The 24,790-nt window shown below is 38.1% G+C and overlaps 1 protein-coding gene across 2 annotated transcripts in view; it reads right to left on the reverse strand.

Annotated features, from left to right (window-relative positions):
- Nucleotides 1-1,087: 1,087 nt before the first annotated feature.
- ANKRD12 (ankyrin repeat domain 12) overlaps nt 1,088-24,790 on the reverse strand; it is a 59,505-nt gene continuing 35,802 nt past the window's right edge. For both annotated transcript variants that reach the window (XM_064705859.1, XM_064705860.1), the window contains 7 exons: nt 22,257-22,399; nt 20,578-20,725; nt 13,502-18,189; nt 7,541-7,639; nt 5,237-5,380; nt 2,678-2,773; nt 1,088-2,354 (listed from right to left, as the gene is read on the reverse strand). In XM_064705859.1, coding sequence (XP_064561929.1) covers nt 2,169-2,354; nt 2,678-2,773; nt 5,237-5,380; nt 7,541-7,639; nt 13,502-18,189; nt 20,578-20,725; nt 22,257-22,399 — 5,504 coding nt within the window. In that variant the 3' untranslated portion in view covers nt 1,088-2,168. The remainder of the gene's footprint in view (nt 2,355-2,677; nt 2,774-5,236; nt 5,381-7,540; nt 7,640-13,501; nt 18,190-20,577; nt 20,726-22,256; nt 22,400-24,790) is intronic.

Here is a 24,790-nt window from a genome sequence, read left to right on the forward strand (position 1 = left end):
TTCTCCTTATAAAGAAGACCCAGACTAATGCTAAGAAACATCTGTCTTCAGATCTCCTTACAAGATACTGCCAAAATATTTTTCTTGTCTCCTGCAGACCAAGTATTTTTGTTACACACTTCTTTTTTAACACAGCCAAGACTTGTACAACCCAGTTTATTTTCTATTCTTTTTGCTAGCCTCTTAATTACTGCTATCTCATATTTCTGCCACTTCCAGCCACGTCTGTTACTTTTTACTACTCCAGCAAGTATCTGACAGAAGGAACTTGTACCCACTTACTGGTTAACACCTTGCAGCTTTATCCATTTTTCCTCATCTTTTCAAGCAGATAAAACAGATTTCTGCAGCATTTTAAGATTTTACAGCTATGTTCAGAAGAATATTTAACTTGGAGAAGAAATTTGCTCTTTCCTCAATAGTTTCAATTTTGAATGAGGTCAGAAAGATATTACTGTAATAAAAGCAGGAACAACTTCTCCTTCCACAGGTACTTAACAAATTAAAAGTGAAAAAAACCAAAAACAACTTACAGGGCGGGAAGTACATATTAATTGGCTTTACTGTGCTTGAGTTACTATTTATTCTAAGCTGGCACCAGCAGTGATGTGCAGAGGGAAGGAATCTGCTGTCCAGAGAGTCTCTTGTTCACTGCCCGTTTGCCCTGTGCCCCAGGAAATGCCCCCTGGACATTCACACAAGCACAAGGAATAAGTTCTCTGGAGTAGCTCACCTGCTCATTAAAAATCAGTTCAAAACCAAGGATTTTAAATCTCTGGTTCTGATAACCAGCTGTCCTGCCCAAGCTTCACTTCCTTCAGAAATAATTTCACAGACATCAGATCTCAAGCATTCTTGAATAATTTACGGCCTGGAGGGTAACAAATCTTTTTCATGAATATCTGTAACCTCCTACTAATAAATAATTAACTGTCTGGTCATTAACAATACGAAGAATAAAAAGCATTAAATTTCACAACATGGAGAATTTTTTTTAACTTTTCCACTGAGTCTCCTTATATATTCCAGGAATGCTAAGGTTGATGTATCAAGTGTTCCAATACTAAGAAATTCCAACTAATAACATGACCAATAAAATTTATTAAGTATTATATTTACAACTATTTACATATCCCTTCCATAGATTAATATTAAAATAGACAATATACAATTTAAGAATTTTAATTCAAAGGCATTTTGTTGGAAAAAATAGGCTCTGTTACGAGACCACCATATAAGAGCAAAAGGGTTTTTTTGTTTTACACAAAAATATTTTCAGTATAGGAAGTCATAGGTATGGCATTACAACAGCAGACTAATATGAAGTATGACTTTGTAAATATTACAACAGTTTAGGTATCAGTTATTGAAGGGAAGGAGTTCAGAGTCCTGTGGAGCATGCAATACAGTTCAATCCTCTTACAGTTATGGTGATGAAACAAGCAGCTAAATCAAACGCATGCCATACAAAAGGGAACTGCCAACCAGGAACACACTACACTTAATAAAAACGACAACTTTGGTCCAATAAAACATTAGACAAAAACAGTTTTACAGTTAAAATATCTATTTTATACAGGTTTGAACATTAATTACAAGACTATTTACATTTGCACAATATGTATAAAATAAATTATTTAAAAATGAAGACAATATTACATCTTTTTCCAAAAAGAATTCTGTACAGTAATTTACAAAACATAATAAGATTGATTCTTTTCCTCCAAGTCTTACACTTTCTTCCACAGGCTTTCTCATCATTTTTCTGTGGGAGTTCAACTGTTACTGAAGTTTCATAATACAAAGCTTTATAGCAGATTTTAAGTATCGTTTGCTTTTTGGTGGATGTTTTAGTTATTAACAGCTTCCAGCGCCGTAAACTCACCAGGTTTTGTCATCTTTTTCAGCAATAAGCCCTAAAGCTACAGGCAATTTTAAAACACAGATAACAGCAGTTATTGGGAATCTGAATTTAAAATCAGCATCCATCTTCTGTGTTTGAACAAGTGTCTGTGCCACACTTCTCTGCAGGAACACCTGAATTATGAAGAAAGGTAGTATTCCACAGAATTAAGTGCTCTGTCTCAAAATAAAAAATACCTTTGTGCATCTCTGCACCTCAGTCTCCATCTGTCCACGGCGAGGGACGAGCCAGACGGTGCTGGCTGTCATATGGGTGTCAGCTCAAAGTCATCATTAACATCAACAAGAGGAACATAGAACTCCTGAATTTCATAAATGCTGATAGATTTGTAGGTAGCAGGATCGAGCTCTTGCAGTTTGAGCTGCCACTCCAGTCTCTGCACTGCGTTCAGCGCTGCTGCTTCGTGCTGCTGCCTCATCAAAAGGCACGTCTGGTTTGAGATTGAGAAACAAGTTATTGAAGTATTTGAAATAATATTATTGCAGCAAGTTTGAACACAGGAAATATCTCTAAGAGCCTCTCTGGTGATAGTAAATAATTCCCCCAGTATGTATTTAGAAATTTGCAGAATATTCCACTACACTACATGGCAACAAAAGTTAGGTTTTTTCTATACTGACAGACCTTCCTTTGTGTTGCCTCCACAGAAGCCCAAGATACTGCACACGTATCTATTCTTTATTCATCTCATCTTCATGCTGACATTAATTTTGGTTTGGTTTTTTTTTTAAGTGGAAAAACTAAGAAGTGTACCTTTAATTTGTCAAATTTATCATCAACATCCTGCAGCCATGACATGAACTGCCTTGCATTAAACCGATCCCTCACCGATGTTTTGCTGTCATCAGTCTGCAAAAAACAAACATTTATTAAAACCTGATGATTCAATCTGAAACATTAAAACACAAAACCTACTCTGTGGGACATAAACAGTAAACAATCCCACAAACACTGCTTCCCATGGAAAAACAGATTCAAAGTACAAAGGTATATGAAAATATAAATTTTGACCAACACTTCCCTCTGTGAGCCAGATGCTCACTAAAAATGGGGATTTTCAGATTTCCTCAAGCTATTTACTGTGCTCTGGTTTTGAAATTTAGAATGGGAAGCTTAAGGATTTACACCTTAAAGCCTTAACAAAAAAAGATCCTTCCACAAAATTACTGTCTCTTTTTTCTCTTTAAAATACAGTATCAAATCAATATCCCTCATGGAAAAGCAAAAACATTACTAAAGGAAAAATTAAGCAGCCTTATTTAACTGACTACACAAGTATTGAAAGCAATTAAAAGTATTTCCACCATCACAATCCCCAAAAGGAGATTAAAAAATTGAGCAGAAAAAAATTACGTCCTGCTTAATGAAATAGTTTTATTTTTAATTCCAACTTTTTCCAAAGGACTTGGAATGTTACATCTGTCCACTGTGAAAAATTAGATACACTCTATGCACAGTCCTAAAGCCAGACTATGCCAATCTAACATTTAAATTATAACCATTAAATACAAGAAGCTGCTGTTCCTCTTTCAGAGAGAAAGAAGACACTGCAGGAATTTGTACACTGTAGTAGGAGGAACAAAACGAAGCCCAACCAAATGTGCAAAGATTGATCTTTCTAGAGAACAAAATAAGTTGTTTGCTAATGAGGTAACAGGAAAATTGCAGGATGCACTAGAGGACAATGTCTTCTTATGCATCTACATTCTTCCCATTAAACAAATTTGAACCAAACCATCAAGCTGGTAGTATAAAACATTGATTTCAATTATATAAAAATGTATTTCATAATTTGCTGAATTATATATGCAAAGTAGTTTCCTAAGAAAAATTACCACAGACTAAAACACAAAGTTGTTGAAGCAGTGAGAGGGAAGGAGAGGCATTTTATTGCTCTTGTTATTATATAGATGGTAAAAAAATGGCAGTTCTTGGGGGGCACATCTCAACTTCTCCCCCAACAAGGATTCCTTTTGTTTCATAAATTCAAATATGGAATTAGCTTACTTAAAACAAATTGTAAAATGTTAACTACAAAAATGCACTTATGTGCACAACTCACATATTCCTCATCTCTAAAAAGCTCAAGGCCTCTGAATAGGAGAAGAAATAAAGCAAAGGATTTTCCGGATTTTGGAAGAGAAAAATTTTTGCCCTTTCAGTTAGAAGTACTAAGGAAATGATGCTTTAAAAATTTATCTGTGTGAAGCTTAATATGAGACAACAATACAGTCTCCATAAACTGCTATCTCCTGCTGAATCACCTTGTAGGGCATAGCTCTAGTTCTTTAAAGACTGGGTAAAAATGTAGCAATTGACTGAAGAAACAAGGGAAGCTGTAATAATTCTATAAAGGGCTGCAGAACTAATGTAAAATCTCTCATATCTTGGAAATGTACGTATTTCATTTTAAAATGCCCAACATCCAATGCACCAATACTTTTATTACACCCAAAATATCAACATTTCCACCTTGGGTTATGTGCTTCTCACAGGTATCAAATGTTGGTCTGTGTTTGCTAATTGCAAAAACTGTCCACAAAATACCAACACCACGAGATAATTTTATCTTAGAGATACAGCTGCAGCCAACTTTTGAGTGACAGTCCATACAACATACACAGATTGTGAAGCACATTTCTTATTTTATATGTTTCAATCAGGACTAAATACTTACACAGAACATGTAAATAACAGGGCACAAGTAAATCATATGGAGTCTGAAGTAATTTTGAAAAAGGTTATTTCATCTGGTAGCATTCAACATTTTTCACTGCTGGTCATCTGTTTTTTATGGTACAGTTCTACGGCTGCCTTGTACAGAGGAGGGAAGTGTAATGTGGATACATCCACAAACATCTCCAGAGTTCACAAACCAATTTCATCACTTCACACACTACTGCATTCCAATTATCTGGATTTCTGATAGATGTCATCTTCTATGCTGATAATTTCTTTGCTCTTGTTTAAGCTACATTCGTAAGCTTCAAAAACATGTTCTGTTTATGACTGTAATCTGTTTTTTATAACAAAATCAGCAGAGGAATGTTCTTATTTTATCCATCTCATAATTCCTGGATTTGAAAGAAAACCAGACACGGCAGAAAACAGAAAGAACACATACATACACCCATATCTTCCCATTACTGTACACCCAATGGAGGCCTAATATAAGTAACAACCTATCATGGGCGTAATCTTAATTCCAGGCAAATCCACGACAATTTTGCTATGGGAACAGAATTCTCTCTGAATGCTTGAGCCAGGCTAGCAAGACATTTTTGTCTGAAGCTGTGAAGGACAAATCTTTACCTGAGCATCCAGAGGCACGTTGTACACCTCAGCATCCAGCAGCACAGTGCAGGCACTGAAGGGCAGAGTTTGATTAGCCAAGGTCCTGGCAGCTCGGTAGTGAACACGTAAAACCTCTTGCTCATTAGAGACAATAAGCTTTTCCTAATTAAGATATCAACATATAGACATACATTTAGTAAGTTAAACATTCATACAAATATCCACTAATTCAAACATATCTTTTCAGGGCTTACACTTTGGAACACTGTGAGAAATTGGATGCTGAAGGTAGGAGGGGTTGTTCTTCTAATCAAATAGGAAATTTCAATTTGATGATGCAAAGATTGTCCCATGGATGTCAGAACTGAAAACACCTTCTCCTTAGCCCCAGCCTCCACTGATGGCTGAATGTTTCTACTTACTGAGGCAAGTCCTGGTTAATGAAGGTGGTGAAAGATGAAAGGTAGGAGGAGCATAGGCTTAGAATACACATTTGTGAATGTTAACTGTGTGAAGCCTTTTCTCCAGGCACACTGGCCAAGCAAACTGAAGCAGAAATGCATTATTTGCATGATAATATTTTTAAAAACACCATGCAGCAACTCCCTAAATTCACATCTGCATAAATATTCTTTCCTAAACTGAGACAACAAAAATACAACTCACTTGACAAAACTTGACTTACAGTTCTATAAAGTGGATATAATTTGAAGAACAGCCTATATGAACAAAATAACTAGGAATATGCGTAATTTTTTAAGACACAGAAAAATGTTTGTATGTGTTTACTGCTCTACAATAAAATGGCTCTAATTTTTATCAAAATAAAAGAAGGCACATTATAATATTATAATATATTTCCTGTTTTTCAGAAAACAGGAGAAGGACCACCTTTGCTTTGGTTAGAATCATAGAGTCTGTGCTGGAATGGACCTTAAATATTATCGATCTACAGCCCCCCAGCTGTGGGCAAGAACACCCTCCACTACACCAGTTTGGTCAGGGCTCCCCACAGCCTGGCACTGAACCCTGCCAGGGATGGGGCACCCACAGCTTCTCTGGGCAACCTCTTCCAGCGCCTCACCACCTCACAATAAAGAAATTTTCTTAATATCTAATCTAAATTTCTCTTCTTTTGGTTTACAACTGTACCTCCCCTTGTCTCATCACTATTTGCCTGTGTTAAAAGTCACTTTGCCTCTTTTTTACCCCTTTTAGTACTGAAAAGCACCAATGAAGTTTCCCAGGAGCCTTCTGTTATCCAGGCTGAACAGCCCCAGGTTTCTCAGTCTGTTCTCCATAAGAGAGGTGCTCCAGCCCTCTCATCAGTTTCCTGGCCCTGCTCTGGACTCACTCCAACAGGTCCATGCCCTCTTTCTGCTGGGGACCCCAGAGCTGGATGCAGCACTCTAAGGGAGGGATGTCCCACCAGAGCAGAGCAGAGGGACAGAATCCCCCCCCTTGCCCTGCTGGCCAAAGTATTTTTAGTTGCAACTGATTTCTTTTCACTCAGAACTTGAACCACGTTTACAATTTCTGTGATGCTTATTTAATACTCTTCACTGAAATACTAAATTCAAGAAAAACCCCTCCCTCAGCTGGGTTTGTTAAGTCACATCGGAACTGTCAATTGAAAAAGTAACACACTGGGTTTGATGTGGCAGCTCCTTGTGTAACTACGTGGAAATCCTTGTGATTTCCAAAATCCATGTCAGAAAGGGGCCCTGTCTGTGCCCACAAGCTATCTGGCTCACAATATTGGCATCTAAAGCTAGGTTACCAAGGAAAAAAGGGAGCGTAAAATTACAGAATACTCATAAACCAGCAATATTTTCTCTATTTCTGTGCTCAAAGTCAGTGATGACTACAGATGTAACTCTAATATAATGTTAGGCAGTTTCTGAGCAGAATATTGCCAAACACATTTCAGTCTTAGAGCCACACATGTCTCCTCTCAATACAGAATTTACTTTATCTTCAATTCTTTTAACTCAGTCAATTGGGATCTGAAGTGTACAATCATCATTAGCTTTTAAAATGACAGTGTGAAGCTTCCTTCCCACTGCTTCTAGGATAAATCTGGGACACAACTCAGAGCAATTAACAGAAAAAAGCTGTTGTCTTCCCAACTTGAGGGTTCTGCTAACAGCTGTTCAAACCATTTTGCCCCCCCCACTTCGAAGTTTCTCCAATTAATAAATTTGCACAGAAAGAATATTACTTCTAAGCATTGTTAAATTAAGAAAAATGTAGTCTGTTTGTTGAAAAGGCAAAAAACCCTAAAGCTTAAATCCAGGACATAAAAAAAAAAATTATTCTCACCCTTTCAATACTGTGCTGTAAACGCAGTTTCATCCTTACAACCTCCTGTTGTTTAAATAGCTCCTTAAGTGGGTCCGACAGTGATGGAGGTGGTGTAATCTGTGGAAAAAAGTTTTATAAATAATATAGTGAATGTGTATTTCACATGTTTAGCATTGCTTATGTGATCTATTAAAAAAAACCCCAAGAAACAATAAGGCATTTTAAAAGAAAAATAATTTTACTTTTTTAAATTATGTGAATTCAATGTGTTTGCAGTAAAAGGTTTTAAGAATTCCATACCATAAAATTAATAAACCCAAGTGAAAACAGCGTTTCACGCTCCTTAGAGCTTTTAACCAGTCATTATCAGCATTCCATAGCTGTTCTTTTTAAAATGCTATAGTGTATAATATAGTAAGAATACAATTTGCTTCCTGTTCTGAAGATTCTTTAAAGCACAGCTGCTTGTTTTGAGAAGATAAAAATTGCCTAGCAAAAAGCAAGAAAAAAGTAAAAACAAGTAAAGTATTGCTAAAAAAACCCCCAAACCCCTTGATACATTCATACAACAGCAACAGCATTTTATACTGCACAAAAGATAACCAACCATACTCCTAATCTTGCAATCACACAGAACACAAGAAAGCACAAAAAATAGACTAGAGACCCAGACACTAGCTTGAAAAAGTGATTCTTCCTGTCAGTTATTTCAGCAAGTTTTAAGAAAACTTATTCCTTAGAAAGAAAATAATTTTAATAAATCAAATAGACTTGAGTGACATATCAATGCTGTTACTGATTTGCTATACTATAAACACTCTGCAACTTCAGTCAATTACAGTAAACAGCCAGAATTACTGTCAGGTCTGAGCTGTATGAAAAACACTGACAAGGACCTGGAGCCCTCCTCGCAACTGCAGAAATCAGATGCTTTCTCAGAAGTAAATAATGAACTTCTTGGGAGTTTTAAGGCTCCATGTAAAGTTCACTTTCCTTTGTGCCAGTTCTATCTGACAGTTCAGCATGGGTTTTAACACCTGACAGATGCAAGAGCACTGATACTGCTTTGCAAAGACCCATTCAAACTACACGAAACACTGCCTACTACCACTGATACCCAAAAACCACAGCTCAAATACATACCTGCAGTTACTACTCATATCTAACACAAGCAGAAAGATAAATAACTCTTTTCAATGAATTAGATCCTTCAACTGTCAAGAAGTAATAAATCCATTATGGAAATACAGATACACTGTACGTTAAACTAGACTATTAGTATCAGTCTTGCAACTATACATTCCAGTACCCAAGTGATTTATTACCAGAAATGCTTGAATTAGTATTATATTATTCTAATAATAATTATAATTATTTCGGGACTTTTTTTTTCCCAATTGGAAGTTAGCCAATGCCTCTGGAATTATAGCACATAATCTGAATAACTGATTACAGTTAATTCCTTAAATTATTATTTTGTATAAAATGTAATTCAACTCCTTCACATTTCAAGCTACAAAACAACATACACTTCATTTTTCTAAGTGAAAACAGTTTGGTTCTCAAACCAGTAATGTTTATGGCATATGTCATTTTGTGTAAACAGCAGTATTAAAAACAAATGCACCTCCTATAGTGTATTTTTCTTTAAGACTTTGCATTCATGGTACAGTACAACAGTCCTGTCACAGTCTTTCAATGAAATAAGACAAGATGCTTGTAAATAATATCAAGCTTTAGTTTTAAGAAACCCCAAACATCTCCCAAAATCTCCATTATTTTGCTTACAGAAAAGCACACAGATAAGAAGCAAGACAGAGTATCTAAATAAGCTTTGGGTTTATGCACATGGATTTTCCAAAAATAAAAATTTCAGAGCTGGCAAGCATCCTTATCACTTGAACAATTTCACAGAACCACAGAATGGTCTGGGTAGGAAGGGACCTCAGGGGTCATGGAGTTCCAAGCCCCCTGCCATGAGCAGGGATGCCACCCACTAGACCAGGTTACTCAAGGCCCCATCCAATCTGGCACTGAACACTTCCAAGGATGAGGTATCCACAGTTTCTCTTGGCAACCTGCTCCAGTGTCTCACCACTCACACAGTGAAGAATTTTTTCCTACTACCTAATCTAAACCTCTCTCAGTCTGAAGATGTAATGTCCTTGTAATGTCACTACATTTCCAATATTTTAAAGTGTTATTCCTTTAAATTTACAGACAGTTTGATTGTGCAACAGAAATAAGAATCAACATCATAGAAAGAACCTGACAAGGAGCTGATCATCTAGACAGCAGAGCTGTGTGGTCTTCTATTTAAATGTGCAGAACTCTGTTTCAGCAGATTATGTTCAGCCCTGAACACAGATTATGTGATACTTGTGTGACACTGACAGGTCTCCATGACTCCAGAGATCCTTATTGCCACTGGATACATTCATAAACTCTTCACTCCCACCCAGCCCAGCACCACCTGCCAAAATACTACGTTTGGTTACAGTCATTTATGGAATTTTCTGGTTTTTCTTCTCTTCTTGGAAACTTGGGAAGAGTGAGCCTCAGATTCTTAGGAGTCTGAACACAGGATTAGGGCAGTTGCACACCACCTGCTGGAAATTCCAGCTTGTGAAGCAGCACTGGATTCAGACAAAGGAAATTGGTTTCTTTGAGACCAGAAAGTCTGACTTAAAGGCTCTGAGGCAGGAACAGCCAGAGGAGCCTCCTGGACCTTCCAGTCAAAGAAACAACTACTAAAGAGAACACAAAGAACTGTGTAGGGAAAATACAAACACATAAGTTGGACTTGCAAGAACAGAGCATGAAACTGAACACCACAATAAAAAAGGCGCCCTCCGTTTTGCATAACCAAAGCATCAAACTATTTTAAGGGCCCAGACTCCACACAGAAGAGAGAGAAGCAAACGGGCCCTGCCTGCTTCAGAGAATTCTCTTTTCCCAGTCTGAGAAATGACCCAGAAAAGCCAGACAGATCTTGGCCTTGTGCCTCTGCTCCACCTCCCTTGGAGCCAGCCATTAGGGCAGGTTTGATTGGCCAGAGCTGATGTTCAAGGCATGCCCTTCCCATCTCCAACACATCAAAATCCATCAGCAACTTTCCTGCAGGCCTTGCATGCTTCAAAACAGACACAGCTACAGCATCAACTCTTCACTCTATAAACCTTCAATCTCTATTTTGCCTGCTACAAACCTCCACTCTTCTATGTCATCCAAACAACTGGCCTGATCTAATGCTCTGTTTCATGTATTTTCAAAACAAGTTTCTAGTAATATCCTTAAAATTAGATCTTACTACTTGAGTTTCTACAGCAATGCCAAGGAGACTGGACAGAATCCCCTTTACTAAAAACACATCTGCTAGATAGGCACAGGAGGATGCAGTGAATCATCCTGGCACCTCCTCTCAGGAGACAATACAGATAAAGATGACTGAACCCTGTAGAACAAGGCTTTGAAACAAGGTTTTAGCACACCATCTCCTGGCTCCCACCTACAGCATGTCTGAAGTTCATCAGATAAACCACAGTGCATCATTAAAATTCCAATGCAGAGAGCAGTAAACACACTGTTCCATACACCAACGATTCCAAGTCTCAGTGTCAGAGCTAAATATGCAGTCTCCACACAGACCTACACAAAGGATATCTGTAACACAGCAATAATTAAAGAAAGAGTATCTACTTTCTCTCTATGTAAATTGATGAGGCAAAAATTTGGTTAACAGAGAATCATTAGAGAATTAAAGGAAAAAACTGCAAAACAAACACAACAAAAAGGTATTTTTATGGTTGCTTGTTAAATTCTGCATTATAGGGAAAACAATACACTATTAATATTTCAGAGAGACTAAGCCTAGTCTTATTTTCACTTTATTGGACAATGTGTACAAGAAACAAACACTCATTTCTGAGAACGAAATGATCCTTGGTTTAGCAATTCCCTTGTTCACGGTACTTGTAACAGGAATTATTATGACTGTGACATTCAGTGGTGACAAAATAAAATCATTAGACTGCGTACACAAGCGAATTCTGCAAGTAAGTTAAATCTGAAATATTATTAATGTTTTAAGCAATATTTTTTTTCTGAAAGGAAACCTGAGAAGTTTTATCAAAACTGTACACTTACACAAGTGACAGTAATTAAATAAAGCACTTAGTTGTATTGGAGATTTTTTAGACAAACAAAACTGAATTGCTTAGAGTATCTTCTTATTTAGAGCAAAACTCATGCTTTTTCTTACACTTTAATTGTAATGAAAATAATCACCAATTTCCCAATAATTTATTTTGGCTGCTCAAAATTTATTACCTTCCTTTTTGCTTCTAGGAACTAGAAATAAAATGTTCCACCTGTTCTCTCTACTATCTGTAGAATATAACCAGGAGCATCAAAGTATATACAAAACAATTAACTGTTTAAAACATCATTACCATCAGAACACGTACATGTAAGGAGGTAAACCAGAAATCTAAATGAGACAAAAATCAGTAACTGTAATCCTTCAATTACATACTTACATTTCTATCTACCTTATTTAAAGAGGCTTTTCTTTTTAATGATTAATTAAAAGCCATTGAGAATAGGAAGCACTTATCCATCTCTGCTATTTTCTTAACCTGTTACCTGAGATTTTGCTCTCCAATACCTAAATTTATTTTCATTAACTGCAGAGCTCCTATTATACACAGCAATAGAGACAAGAAGGAATCATAAGGCAGTGCTTTAATATCAAGTCAAAAACTCTGTCTTCCTTATGGTGTCTACACACGTTGCCATTTATGATTGGGAATTGAATTCTACTGCTCAGGTAGGAGATGGGCCAGGGAAAAATATATTCCAGGCTTCTCTACTTTCCACTTATCTCAAATTAAGCACTGAAGTGTGATGCCAAAGCAGTAAGCTGTAGCTCAGAAACAGTATGTACTTGACTAGAGGCAGCTTTAAAAAAATGAAATCTGTGCCTCCAGTGATAAAGATGTTACAAAAGCTGCAACAGCTTCTGTAACATTGAGAAAGATTTGCAGACTTGGGAAGGCTGACAGCCTGGTACATCGTGGTAAAGCTTACCATACACCCTGGTTCACCTACAGACCTTGCAAAAGGTCTTACCCACATTCTTTCTTAGACTGTAACTGGCCAAGTAATTCCCAAAAAATGAGAACAAATAGCTTGTGTAGGGAATTAAGACTAGCTGCATAATGAAGAAAAAAAAAATTAAACTTTACACATTAAACTTCTGTTCATTGCTTCATCAAAAATTCCTCAACTCTACTGCAAAAAGCTAAAGGTTTTTACTCTCAAGTAAGGCTGAGTTATCTTGGATGAGCTGACATAACTTGATCATTCAAAAATGGAGAGCTTAGACCTAAACAAGTGTCTCTGAACTACAGATGTTCTTCAGTAAAAAGGAAAAAAACCCTTGACATTATTTAATAAAATTATGAACACTTCAGATTGATGGATTACAAAAGCCAGGACACAGCAGATTACATCTGCTGCATTTGAGATAGCTGGCAGGCTATCCTGCTTAAAATATTGGCAATAAAACATTTGGCAATGGACTTGGCATTTTTTTTTTAAGCACTGCATGTCCACCCCCTCCAAACGAAACAGCTTTGACTAATTAGCTTTAACGAAATTATTGACAGCAGAAATTCAGAGAAGCTCTCAATAATTTACTTCACTTCTGAAAGAGCAGGCTTTACATACTTTGAAACATAGTACTTGTCTGTGTGCCCTTGACATGGTTTGTCTTACAGTGACTGAAACCACTGTTTGTATTTCCAGTGAATGGGGCTTTTACTTATGATGCTATTAATCAATATTAGTTGACATGTATCAGCTTACTGCTTCCAGCAGAATATTCAGAAGCAAGTTAGGAAGAATATGGAAGCTACAAAAACAAAACCAAAACATGCCTTTCCATTGCACTGCATATTGAAAGACCATGTTACTTACAGTTGGGATGCATATCTTGCTCAGGGGATTGCCATCCAGCAGGTAGGAGCCATTGAAGGTCACATATTCATCGTAATACTGAGGCGCCTGAGGAATAACACTGCACAGCAATTTACGCTTCTCTTCTATTTTCTTCCTTATGTGCAAGTATTCAAAATAGGGGTTGGCTCTCTCTGAACTGTACGGCTGAATCTCTTCCAGTTTCAAAGAATCAACAATAGCTGCCAGCGACTGCTGGGTTTTCTCCTTGGCCTGCAGCAAAGAAGGGTTTGCTTGCACAGGCTGAGGCACGCGTGACACCTTCCTTTTACGAGGATGATGTACCTGAACATCATCATCTTCAGTTAATCTAATTCTTGCTTTCATAGATGCTGACGATTCAGACTCTTTTTCTGATGTTTGTGTACAGCCAAGAGGATTCTGCTTGCCCTGGTTAGCAAGCAAATTTGCTCTGTTCCTCGTGATTCTTTGAGGTACTTCTTGCTGTTCCATCTTCTGATCCTCAGCAACTTCTTCTTCTACTTTAATTATTTGGCTGTATTTATGCACCTCTTCCTGTGTAATCTGTTGTGAACTATTTTCCAAATTGGATATAGAGGAGTACTGTGGTGGGTCATCCTCCAACACATTTTCTCTGTCTGCAGTGCAGGGGCTTTTATTAACCAATTCATTTGTAATTCCCTTTGACATTCCTGAACTTAGTTCACAGAGATCAGCATTGGCTTTACTATCAACAATGTGCACAGAGACTAACTTTTCTTGTTGGTCTTTTTCATTTCTAATATCTGATCTATCTGCTGTGTTACCATCCACTTCACTCAGGGCATTCTTACATACAACTCCACTGAATGAGTTCATGTTTAACTGTGAACTGCTATCACTTTCAGGAGTATCCTTCTCTAATGGTAAATCATTCACCTTTTCATAGCTCTGAGAAACATCTTTTGCAGAGCTCTCAGAATATACAGCCACAGGTGCATCAGTCTTCCTAAAGTTTGAAGGGGAGAAAGCGTTTTCCAGCTCTCTGGTACTAGTAGTATCTGTTTCCAAAGCAGAAGTTGCAGTCTGAACTAGATTTTGCTTTTGCTGCTGTACTAATGATGAATCTTGACTGATAATGCCTGGTAAAGAAACGTGTTTTGACACAACTGGAAGTGGCTGGATAGGTAAAGAACAAGGAGATTGTGAAGGCAAAATTGATGCAGATTCTTGAGAACTGGAACTTCCCTTAATTTCAGGGTGCTGAGGCAAAAATTCAGATACTTGTTGCTCTTTTAATGTCCTGCTCTCAGAATTATGCACTGCTACAATGCTTTTAGCATCTTGCTCTGGTACACCACAGCCTGAGCTGTTAAAGTCATTGTTTAATGAATTAAGTCTGTCAAAAGGCACATCCCACAATTTGGTTTGCTGAGTCACACCCCTTTGACTACATGGTTCTAAATGCATGTTAGAGTCTTCTAAAGGACTCATCTGAGCAGTATCTTTAATGGTACTTGTCCCCGTTGTTGCCTGCTTGCTGCTAACAGCTCTGCTGGGAGATGATGTGAGGTTTGACTGCAGAACAGCCACGCTGCTTTGAAAATCTCTTTCAAGCACGCTGCACAGTAGCTCTGGTTTAGGAGAAGTGCTATTGTAAGTCTGAGCTGACGGCAGAGCGTTCTGGTTGTTTTCTTCTGATGTTCGAGGCTGTTTGCTGTGCTCAGAAACTGCAGCAGGCATGCTGCATCTTCGAACCTCTATAACAGGCCTACACTCATTTAAAACCAACTTAACATCTTCAGCAGATGCTGATCTAACATACATTTGTGGGAGCCGGTTCGTGAAAGGCGGCTTAATGCGATCTGGCAACTCAGCAAGACCATCGGCCTCTTTTTCCACAAGGGCTGGTGATTTGGCACTTGCCAAAAATGGTGACTGTGAAAAAGACATTTGGGAATCAGAACCTTCTGGCATAAAGTCCGAATCAGATTCGATTACAGGCCTTGGAGTAGTCACTGTGGTATGGCAAGAATCCTCAGAGCTTGCAACAGAAACCATGGACACGGACCTGGAGCTCAGCCCCATCTTTTCATTTTCTGATCTGGGGGATCTATTTAAATTATCTAAAGCCAATGAAGCCTTTGCAACACTGACACTTCTTGTATCTACTGACTGTGATCTATTACTTGTAGCATCTTTCTGCTGTTTTTCCTTCATACAAACATCTGGCAACTCGGAACTTTTGGAACGAATCAGTTCTTTGCCTTTTACTTCAGCGAATGAGTGTTTGGGTTTTTCCTTCATTTTGTTATGCTCTGAACAAGTGCGGTTTCTCAAACGTTCCTTCTCTTTCTGTTTTATTTTTTCTTTATGCTTTCTATGCCACTGTTCTATTTCCAGATCTTTAAGGCTAAGCATTCTTTCGAAACTAGTTTGCATTAAATCATCGTTGACTAATCTTTTTTCTTTAGGCCGAGCATCCTTCGATGCAGGAGCTGGTTTAGGCTTAAGTTTCTCGTGTTCAAGTTTTAGTTTCAGCAAACTACTTTGATGCAGTTTATCTTTGTGCTTATCCCTCTCTTTGTATCTGTCTATATCTTTATCTTTTTTATCTTTCTCTCTACCATCTGGAGTTTTCAACAAATCATCTTTTGGTTTTTCTTTCAAAGATGTCAGTTTGTCATGAACTGTTTTACTACTTTCGGTAATAGTGCATCTCCTTTCCTCCTGCATATGTTTCGAGCTTGCTAAGGATGAGGCCTCCTTGTCTTTGGATTTGTCTTTTTTTTCAAATTCCTTTTCTTTAGTTCTATTTTTTTCTGATTTAGTATATTCAGATTCTTTTTCAGACTGTTTGACTTTTCTTTCAGTACAGTGTTTTTCTTTGCTTTCAGCCCAGTGTCTGTCTTTATCAGCCTTTTCTTTATCATGCTTCTTATCAGTTTTTTCTTTATTTCTTTCCTTGTCATCAACTTTTTTAAGAGCACCTATGCTTTTTACTTTATCATTTTCCTTATGGCACCTTTCTGCTTGCTGAAAACTGGACTTCTCCTTTCCTTTCTCTGTATTCTCATTTACTTCTGCTTTATCTTTCTCCATTTTGTATTCATGCTTTAACTTTCTCTCTTTTTCTCCATGTTTTCTTTCTATCTTTTCAAAATCTTTTTCTTTGATTGAGAATCGCTTTTCTGTCTTCTCTTTATTCTCCTTTAAATTCTTTTCCTGCTTTTCAGTATCTGTTTCTCTTTCTACTATATGCACACTAGCTGCCTCATCTTTAACACCAAAACAGAACAATTCAATTTCTTTATCTGCAAGCATAACTTCTTTTTCTTCTTTTGTATCTTTTATTTTTTCATCCTTGAGAAACTTCTCATTTTCCTTTTTGCTCTTCTCTTTTTCTCTCTCATCTTTAATACTTCTCTCTTTTTGGCACTGTCTCTCCTTAACTAACTTATCTTCTTTTGCCACGGTTTTTTCTAGCTTTGATTTTCTGTCTGAAGAAAGAGATTCATGTTCCGTATTTATCAGCATATCATCATTTTCATCACTTTTGAAAAAGTTCTCTTTCCAAAATTCTCTGTCAAACTCAATACTTCTTTGAACCTCTTTAACATTATCTTTATGTTTGTGTTTTTCTCTTTCCCCATCCTGTTCCTTTTTGTGCTTTTCCTTTTCTCTTTCTTTGTGCTTTAATTTATGTTTTTTAAGTGTTTTACCTTCCTTGTCAATTTTTCTCAAAGTATATTCTGAATTCTCAAATGTTGAGCTATTATCTTCCTCTTTAATTTTAGGACTAGATTTTTCACCAAATTCCAAGTGAAAATCCTTTTGATGATGCTTGCTTTTTTCTTTGTGCTTGCAAGATTTGCCACTAGAACTTTCTACCAGATAATCAGAATCAGTGTTGTGATCATACCGAACTAATTCAGACTGCAATGTTATTTCAGAACCTCCTGGTGATAAGCAAGTTTTGGTGTTCTCTTGCTTTAATGGTGTTGACTGCTTTTCACTTAACCCACAGGGATGCTTTGGAGATTTTCCAGCAGTGATATGAAACAGCTGTAAAGAAGAATCTTCTTTTGAGGTGAAAGACTTCTTAAAGGTTTCTTCCTCTCTAGCTTTATCTAAAGAATCTAACCCAGAAGTAGCTATATTTGTTACTCTAGCATTTTCTTTTTCTTGCTTTACTTCTTGATTCTCTTTATTTTTGCTTTGATTTTTTACTTTCCTTTTAACTTTGCCCTTTTGCTTGTGCTCGTTTGTAACCATATATTCTTTCTTCACTCTGACATCAGAATTTGATGTCTCTGAAACAGAGCAAGGAGAGACCATTTTCTTGTCCTGCATTATTTCTTCATCTGAACTTTCAGAACTTGAATAGAGAACTCTAGAGGGTTTCTGCTTTTTGTTTTTGAATGATTTTGAAAACACAACTTTTTCTTGTTTCGCAAATAAGCTGGACTTTTCAACTTCAGTCTCATCTTCTTTCCTTGGGTCTTTTCTAAGAATATGTTTGTCATCAATCATTTTTTTCATTTCATCTTCATCATCATCTTTGAACTCATACTCATCTAGAGCAGATGGAAGTGGTGCCTTACTAGGGACCGTTTGTTTGCTGTTGTTGGCTACTGAGTCCTTTTCTGCTTCTGAATCAACATTCCCATCTACACTGGAAGGATTTACAGATGGAGCTTCTTCAGAATCTAGAGTAAGAAAGTGAAAATTAATTGAATACTGATGGAACACTTGTCACATTTCAGGACAAAAGAGTTCAGTTCAGCAGTCACCTCTTTACAAATGAAAAAAGAATAAAACCTATCTTAAACACACAGCAAAATTTCTCACTAGAATTAAGCTTTTTAAGAGAAAACAAAAGGTCACGAAATCAAAGTTCTCCCCTCCCTTTACAGCTCTCACTTAAGCATGTAAAAATACTAAATAACATTTATATCTAATAAACGTAATGCAATTTAAATTTTGAAAACCTCACCCATTGTGCATAATTCCTGTATAACCTGTCTCTTTCTAAAGGACAATACCCTGCACAGACTGTTGAGGAATCAGTTGCTAAATTGTAACAAGTTTCTATTACACATATGTAAAAATATTTGTCTCAAGATCAATGCTTTCACTAAGCTGAAGTTGATTCTGTGAAGTGATGCCACAACAGTCCCCTTAGAACAGAAGGATCATGCACTGCATTTCAGATTATTCTAATGCCAAAAAAGCTAACACTACATCAGACCATAGGGCAATATGACTTTTTTCCTTGAAGTATACTGAAATTCTGACTAGAAAACATTCCTAGGGGGTAGTGTTTTATGCATTTGTCTGGGAAAGAGAAACCAACTTTTATAATCATGTGTCATGATGCTCTTCTTCATGTGCTTTTCACAGACCACAGAATGGCTGAGGTTGGAAGAGACCTCTGGAGATCATCTTGTTCAGCCCACCCTGCTCAGGCAAGGACACCCAGAGCCAGCTGCCCAGGACCGTGTCCAGAAAGCTTTTGAATTATCTCCAAGGAAAGAGACTCCACAATCTCTCTGGACAACCTGTGCCACTGGTTGGTCATCCTCACAGTGAAAAAAATGTTGCCTGCTGCTCAGAGGAAGCTTCATGTTTTTCACTGTGTGCCCACTGCCTCTGGTCCTGCCACTGTGCACAAGTGACAAGAGCCCAGCTCTGTCCTCTTCGCAACCTCCCCTCAGGTATTTTTATACATCAACAAGATTCTCCTGAGCCTTTGCTTTTCCAGGCTCTTTGTCATGTTCCTGGCCCTTCCCTGGACTCTCTCCATGGTGTCAGTGTCTCCCCTGTACTGGGGAGCCCAGAACCAGACCCAGCACTGCAGCTGTGGCCTCACCAGTGCTGAGCAGAGGGGGAGGATCCCCTCCCTCAGTCTGCTGGCAGCATTCCTCCTGCTGCAGCCTGGGACACCACTGGCCTTTGTAGCACGGGCACTTTGCTGCCTCATGGTCAAGCTGGTGTTGTTCAGCATGAGCCAGGGCCACTCCTGCAAAGCTGCTTTTCCAGCTGGTCAGATCCCAACCTGCACTGCTGCTTGGATGCTTGTTCCTCCCCAGCTGCAGGACTTTGCACTTCCCCTTGCTGAAGTACATGAGATTCCCAGGAGTCCCTTTCTCCAACACAGGAAGATTCCTCTGGATGGCAGTACAACTCTCTGATGCACCACCCACTCCTCCTCAGAATCCCCAGTTCTGTATCATTAGGAAATGGCTACTATCCCAGTCATTAATGAAGGTGTTAAACAGGAGTGGACACAGTACTGATGCAAGGTATAGAGGCAGTTACTGGCCTCCAAATAAACTTTGTGCCACTAATCACCACCATTCTGGTGTAGACATTCAGCCAGTTTTCAATCCACTTCATTTCTTTTACCTAAAAGATTCTGAATTGTTGAATATTCTGTGAAAGCCAAATGAAGAGTTCCTGTCTGGCACTTAAGTAAGTTACCCATGATCAAGAATCTTTTGCTTCTGAGGAGGCAACAATTCTTTCTGTGCTCCAGGAGATGTTACATACTCCTCAATCTGCTGGAACACAGGAGGGACCAAGAATTATTGCCTCCACTTCAGCAACTTACTTACCTGGTCACCCACAGAAACCAGTGGTCCCACCCACTGGCAGGAACTTTTCTACACTGAGTAACTAAGTTACATCCATGTGAAACACTGACTTCTGATTGATCTACTCAAGATGGAAAGTGACTTTGGGGGTATTTTTCACCATGAAACGAACCATCTCAGAAACACACTGTATTGTAAAAAATATGGTATTTTCGTCTATATCTTTCTCTGGTAAAATCATCATTCTGGTATTGAGTTGATCTGCTAAGTGGGAATGGCTTACTAAAGACAGAGAGAAAAGCAAAAAAAAAAAAAAATCAGAATATACATTTCAGGTAATTCAACTGAGAAATTTAACAAACTACCCCTAAAAATGGAAGTGAAAGACAATCAATTGTTACCAGCAGCAAGCCTTAATAGCCAACACTATACAAAAGATTAAGGCCACTTAAATTTAGGTGAAGTGATGCATTAAGTATGCAATTAAATAGCTACTTTTACCTGAGCAACTGTCCTCATCATCAGAGATGGGCACCTCTCTTTTCAACAGCATCTCCAATTCTTCAGTTTCAGCAACATCAACAGGTCTTTCCCCGTGCTTATTGGCTTGAAATGGATTTCCACCATGTCGAAGCAACAGCTTCACAATCTGCAGCATTAAATAAATCATCTTTCAGGTTATCCACAACATGTTACTTGACCAGCATAAAAATCCCTCGCTGCACATGAAGCGTGAGTAACACGATATGCGATCCTAAGTCCTACCTATGATACTGAGACTGGAAAGCAAGACTTCAGCAAGTAAAATGCAAACTCCAGGTAGTGCATGGAGTCTGCTCTGTAAAGGAGGTGAAGGGGAAGACAAGAGACAGCTGCCTTCTGTTACACAGCATCATTATAAAAGAAAGAAACAAGGGCCTTTATTCTTGCTGTTCTAGCACTTCTTCACACAATTTATCTGGTTCCCCACCTATCAGGCTCTCTACTCCTCTGCAGCTGATTCGCCCTCTTGCTCCAAATTTTATTCCACTTCAATAAGGAACAGATAAACTTTTGCAAATCAGTACTATTGGTTTCCCCAGCAGTTCCAAAAAGCCCAGACAGAGATCCAACATCTTACTGGAGGAACAAAGCACCCCACCAGCAACTACATGCAATAAATCAAAATCATCAACTTCTCCATCATCAAATGCAACAATTCATTAATATTACAGTGAATCCAAGGCCACTGCATTAGCACAGTGTCCAGTATTACTTTTTTTTCCTATGTATAAAGAACGTGGAAATTCAGCAGACAGTGATACCTTAACAGGAAGCTTCAGAACTATTGTGGTATGTAATGTTAGTGAGATGGCCACAGGCACCTGTACTGATATCAGATAAACAAGAGGTCCTGTTCTCCAAGACTCTGCAACAACTCCATGAAAGCTTGATCTAAAGACCCAATTTGTTTATATACCTAAAAAACCACTTACTAAACAGCTAATAAAAAAATTCCCAACAGATTATGATAATTAATTTCTCTCTTTTCCAGAAAAGCCTTTCAAACTGAACATCTTGTTTGCAAGGTGTACTTGATTTAAGGATGTATTCTATCTTTTGCTTTATACAACAGATCGCATACCCAGTAATGAAATAAAGGAGATATAAAGGGAAAGCAGAGTCATTTCTGCATCTTATTTGCAGAAATCAAGAACAATTTGAAAGTTAATGTAAAGCACCTCACCTACAGATCTCCATTTATCTTCTCCTTTAAGTGCTGATTGGTAAATTTAAAAAATAATAAGAATATATATATACATTAATTTAAAAATAAATATAGGATATATACCCTGAAATATTTATAAACATATATGTACAATATACACTAATCCACAGTATACTTTTAGGAGATCATTTTCTTTTGAGAATTCTATACAGTAAGTTTCTCAAAAAAAGTCACTTAAGTGCTTATTTACTAAGAAACTAAAGATGAAGCTTATAAATAATTAATAAAACAGATACTGGTAGAAAATATCTGGCAAGAGAAGTCAGATGAAACAATCAGAACAACTTTAGGAGGCTCCCAAAACAGCAGAAGCAGAACTACAAGACCATACAACTGCAGTCAGGATTTGTTCTGAAGCTTCAGCATTTCAAACCACGTGTTTATCCCCCTCCCACTCTCCCAGAACACTCACGTTTCTGTGCCCACTACTAGCAGAATCATGAAGTGGGGTATCATCATCCAGGCCCTGTGTGTTCACATCTGCTCCTGCTGCTATCAGAACTTTAGCAACATCGTAGTAACCAACATTACAAGCTTCATGCAGTGGTGTCCAGCCTAGAGTGAAGAACGGTAGGTTTAAGACAAAGATCAAAGATTTGGTTTTTCATTCCTGTGCTATAGATCTGTATTGCCTCTGAACATTTCAAAACACTCTCACACACAGTACTTGGCAGAACAGCAATGCCATCCGTCTGATGAACAACACACACTTTATCAACTTCAAACCTCACATTGAATTCCAAGTTTTTCTGAGATTAAACACTGGAATCAGAAATCAAATAGTAGAAGACAAAATCTGGCATAAAGTCCCCAGGCCAAACATGTCAGAGATTCTTTGACAAGTAAACATTTGAACTCTGGTAAATATATATAAAAATAATATTATAATACATGGAAACCCTCTGATAACCACACTGTTGGAAATGGTAAGTGCAGCAAATTGCCATAACCAGTGCTTCTTTAGAGTTACTGAACATGAACTAGGAGTCAGTAACAACATCAGCAGCTAGAGAGCAAGCTATTAATAAATAATGGCAGTGAACTTCTTCTGCTATTTCCCAGAACACTAGTCATTTTTTGCAATTATGATTTCCTCGAGTTCAGTGCTCATTCTCTGTAGCAGAGTGTCAACTGTAGATGACAACCCACACATGCTACATTCCTTACCTTAATTTCCTCTCCCCAACTTGATGACTTCCACTTCATAGCTGACCTGAACTGCTGTTGATGCCTTCTCAAAGCCCAGTTCTGGGGAGGCATTCAACTTTTGTTTCCAACATAACCAGTAAAAGAGTTTAATCACATGAGCTTTGTATCTAATCAGTAGCAGTCTTGTACATCCATGAAGTGGAGGTACAAGAAACCCCTAACTTATCTAATCCCTCAGTAATGGGATTTCTCACCTTCAGCCTTCACTCAACTTCCAAGCTGCCACTCATTTAAATTTTAAAAGCAGCTAAAAAAAAAAGAAAAAAGCAAAAGGGAAAAAAAGAAAAAAGGTTCTAAGTTATTCTAAAGCAAAACACTTCTTTCTCTTCTTCATACACTAAATTTCCTCTTCAATCATCACTTAGGTTACTCACTTCCAGCAGTCTGGCTACCACCTCCATTTTTCCATTTTCTTGCCATTTGCTCTTTTCACACGCACCCAACATGGTAACACTCTTCTGCTCTCAGCCCTCTGATCCCTGTCTTTTATCCTCTATATTAAGTACCTTCATAATTTATTTGTCTCCATGTTGTACTGCTTTGCTTTTCCATCCTTTCACAATGTCCAGCCTGCCAACTCTAGTGCTGGCTTGCTGTCAGTATCTGTTTCCTTTACTCTTGTTCTCACACGGCAGTATCATTCTGGCAGATATCCCATGAGCAGGGTTACTTCCTCCATTACTAATTCATTTTCTGCTCCTTTAGTTCTGCCAAATCCTTAGCAAAAAAACCTCTAATTCTCTAAACTACACTGCATCCTAAATTCCTACTTTTCTCCACTCATGACTCACTGCTTCAATCCTCCCCCTCTTCTTGACTTCTCCCTCTGCACAGTATTTTGAAGTTCAGCCATCTCTGCTTCTCACTTTGGATCACCAATAAAAAAATATCTCACTTGATCCCAAACAACTCCTCCAGAATTTTAAATGAAGCCTCCAACTTGTATCCAACTGATTCTCAGAACCAGTTCTCAGCCATTGTCCTTTTCCTTTCATCTGCCTTTAAAATAAAATATCTGCCCTAGGTGAGACTGGGATGAAGCTGTGAAGTTAACTTCCTTCAAAGCAACTCATACAGTAATGTGCACTGCATTTGGGAGCAACACCAGTACTCAGAGCATACTGGTGTTTTGGCTACTGCTGAACAGGGCTTGTGAAGTGTCATGGTTTTCTCTACCTCCTCCTGCACCAGAGTTTGGGAGGGGACATAGTTAGGACAGCTACTCAAATGTGTATTCCACAGCACAGGATGTCATGCAATGAAAGCTCACTGAAAGGAGAGGGAAGGAGGGCAGTTTGTACATAATGGCATTTGTCTTTCTTTCCAAGTATCTGTTACACCTGCTGAGGCCCTGCTTCCTGGGAAGGGACTGAATATTTGCCTGATGATGGGAAGTAGTGAATGAATTCTTCTTCCTTTGCTTGCATAGGCAGCTTTTGCTGTTCTTATTAAATGGTCTTTAGCATGACCCACAAATGCTTTTTTCTATCTTATTTTCTCCCAACACCTTGGTGAGGAAGGGAAGTGAGAGAGCAACTGGGTGGGCGTCTGGCAGCCTGCCAAGGTCAACCCACTACATCTCTTCTTCAAGTGTTTCTATTATTCTCCCAGTGATTTCTATGGGCCTGTCTTCCCCTGAACCTCCCCCTCCTTTTCTAAAATTGCTCTTGTCAACAAGTTCTTCTCATCTCCCCTCTCAACTTCTTTGAAGATCTCAAAGTGTTCTACTTCTGCTTG

Source organism: Zonotrichia leucophrys, chromosome 2 (assembly GCF_028769735.1).
Source record: "Zonotrichia leucophrys gambelii isolate GWCS_2022_RI chromosome 2, RI_Zleu_2.0, whole genome shotgun sequence".
NCBI classification, from domain to species: Eukaryota; Metazoa; Chordata; class Aves; order Passeriformes; family Passerellidae; genus Zonotrichia; species Zonotrichia leucophrys.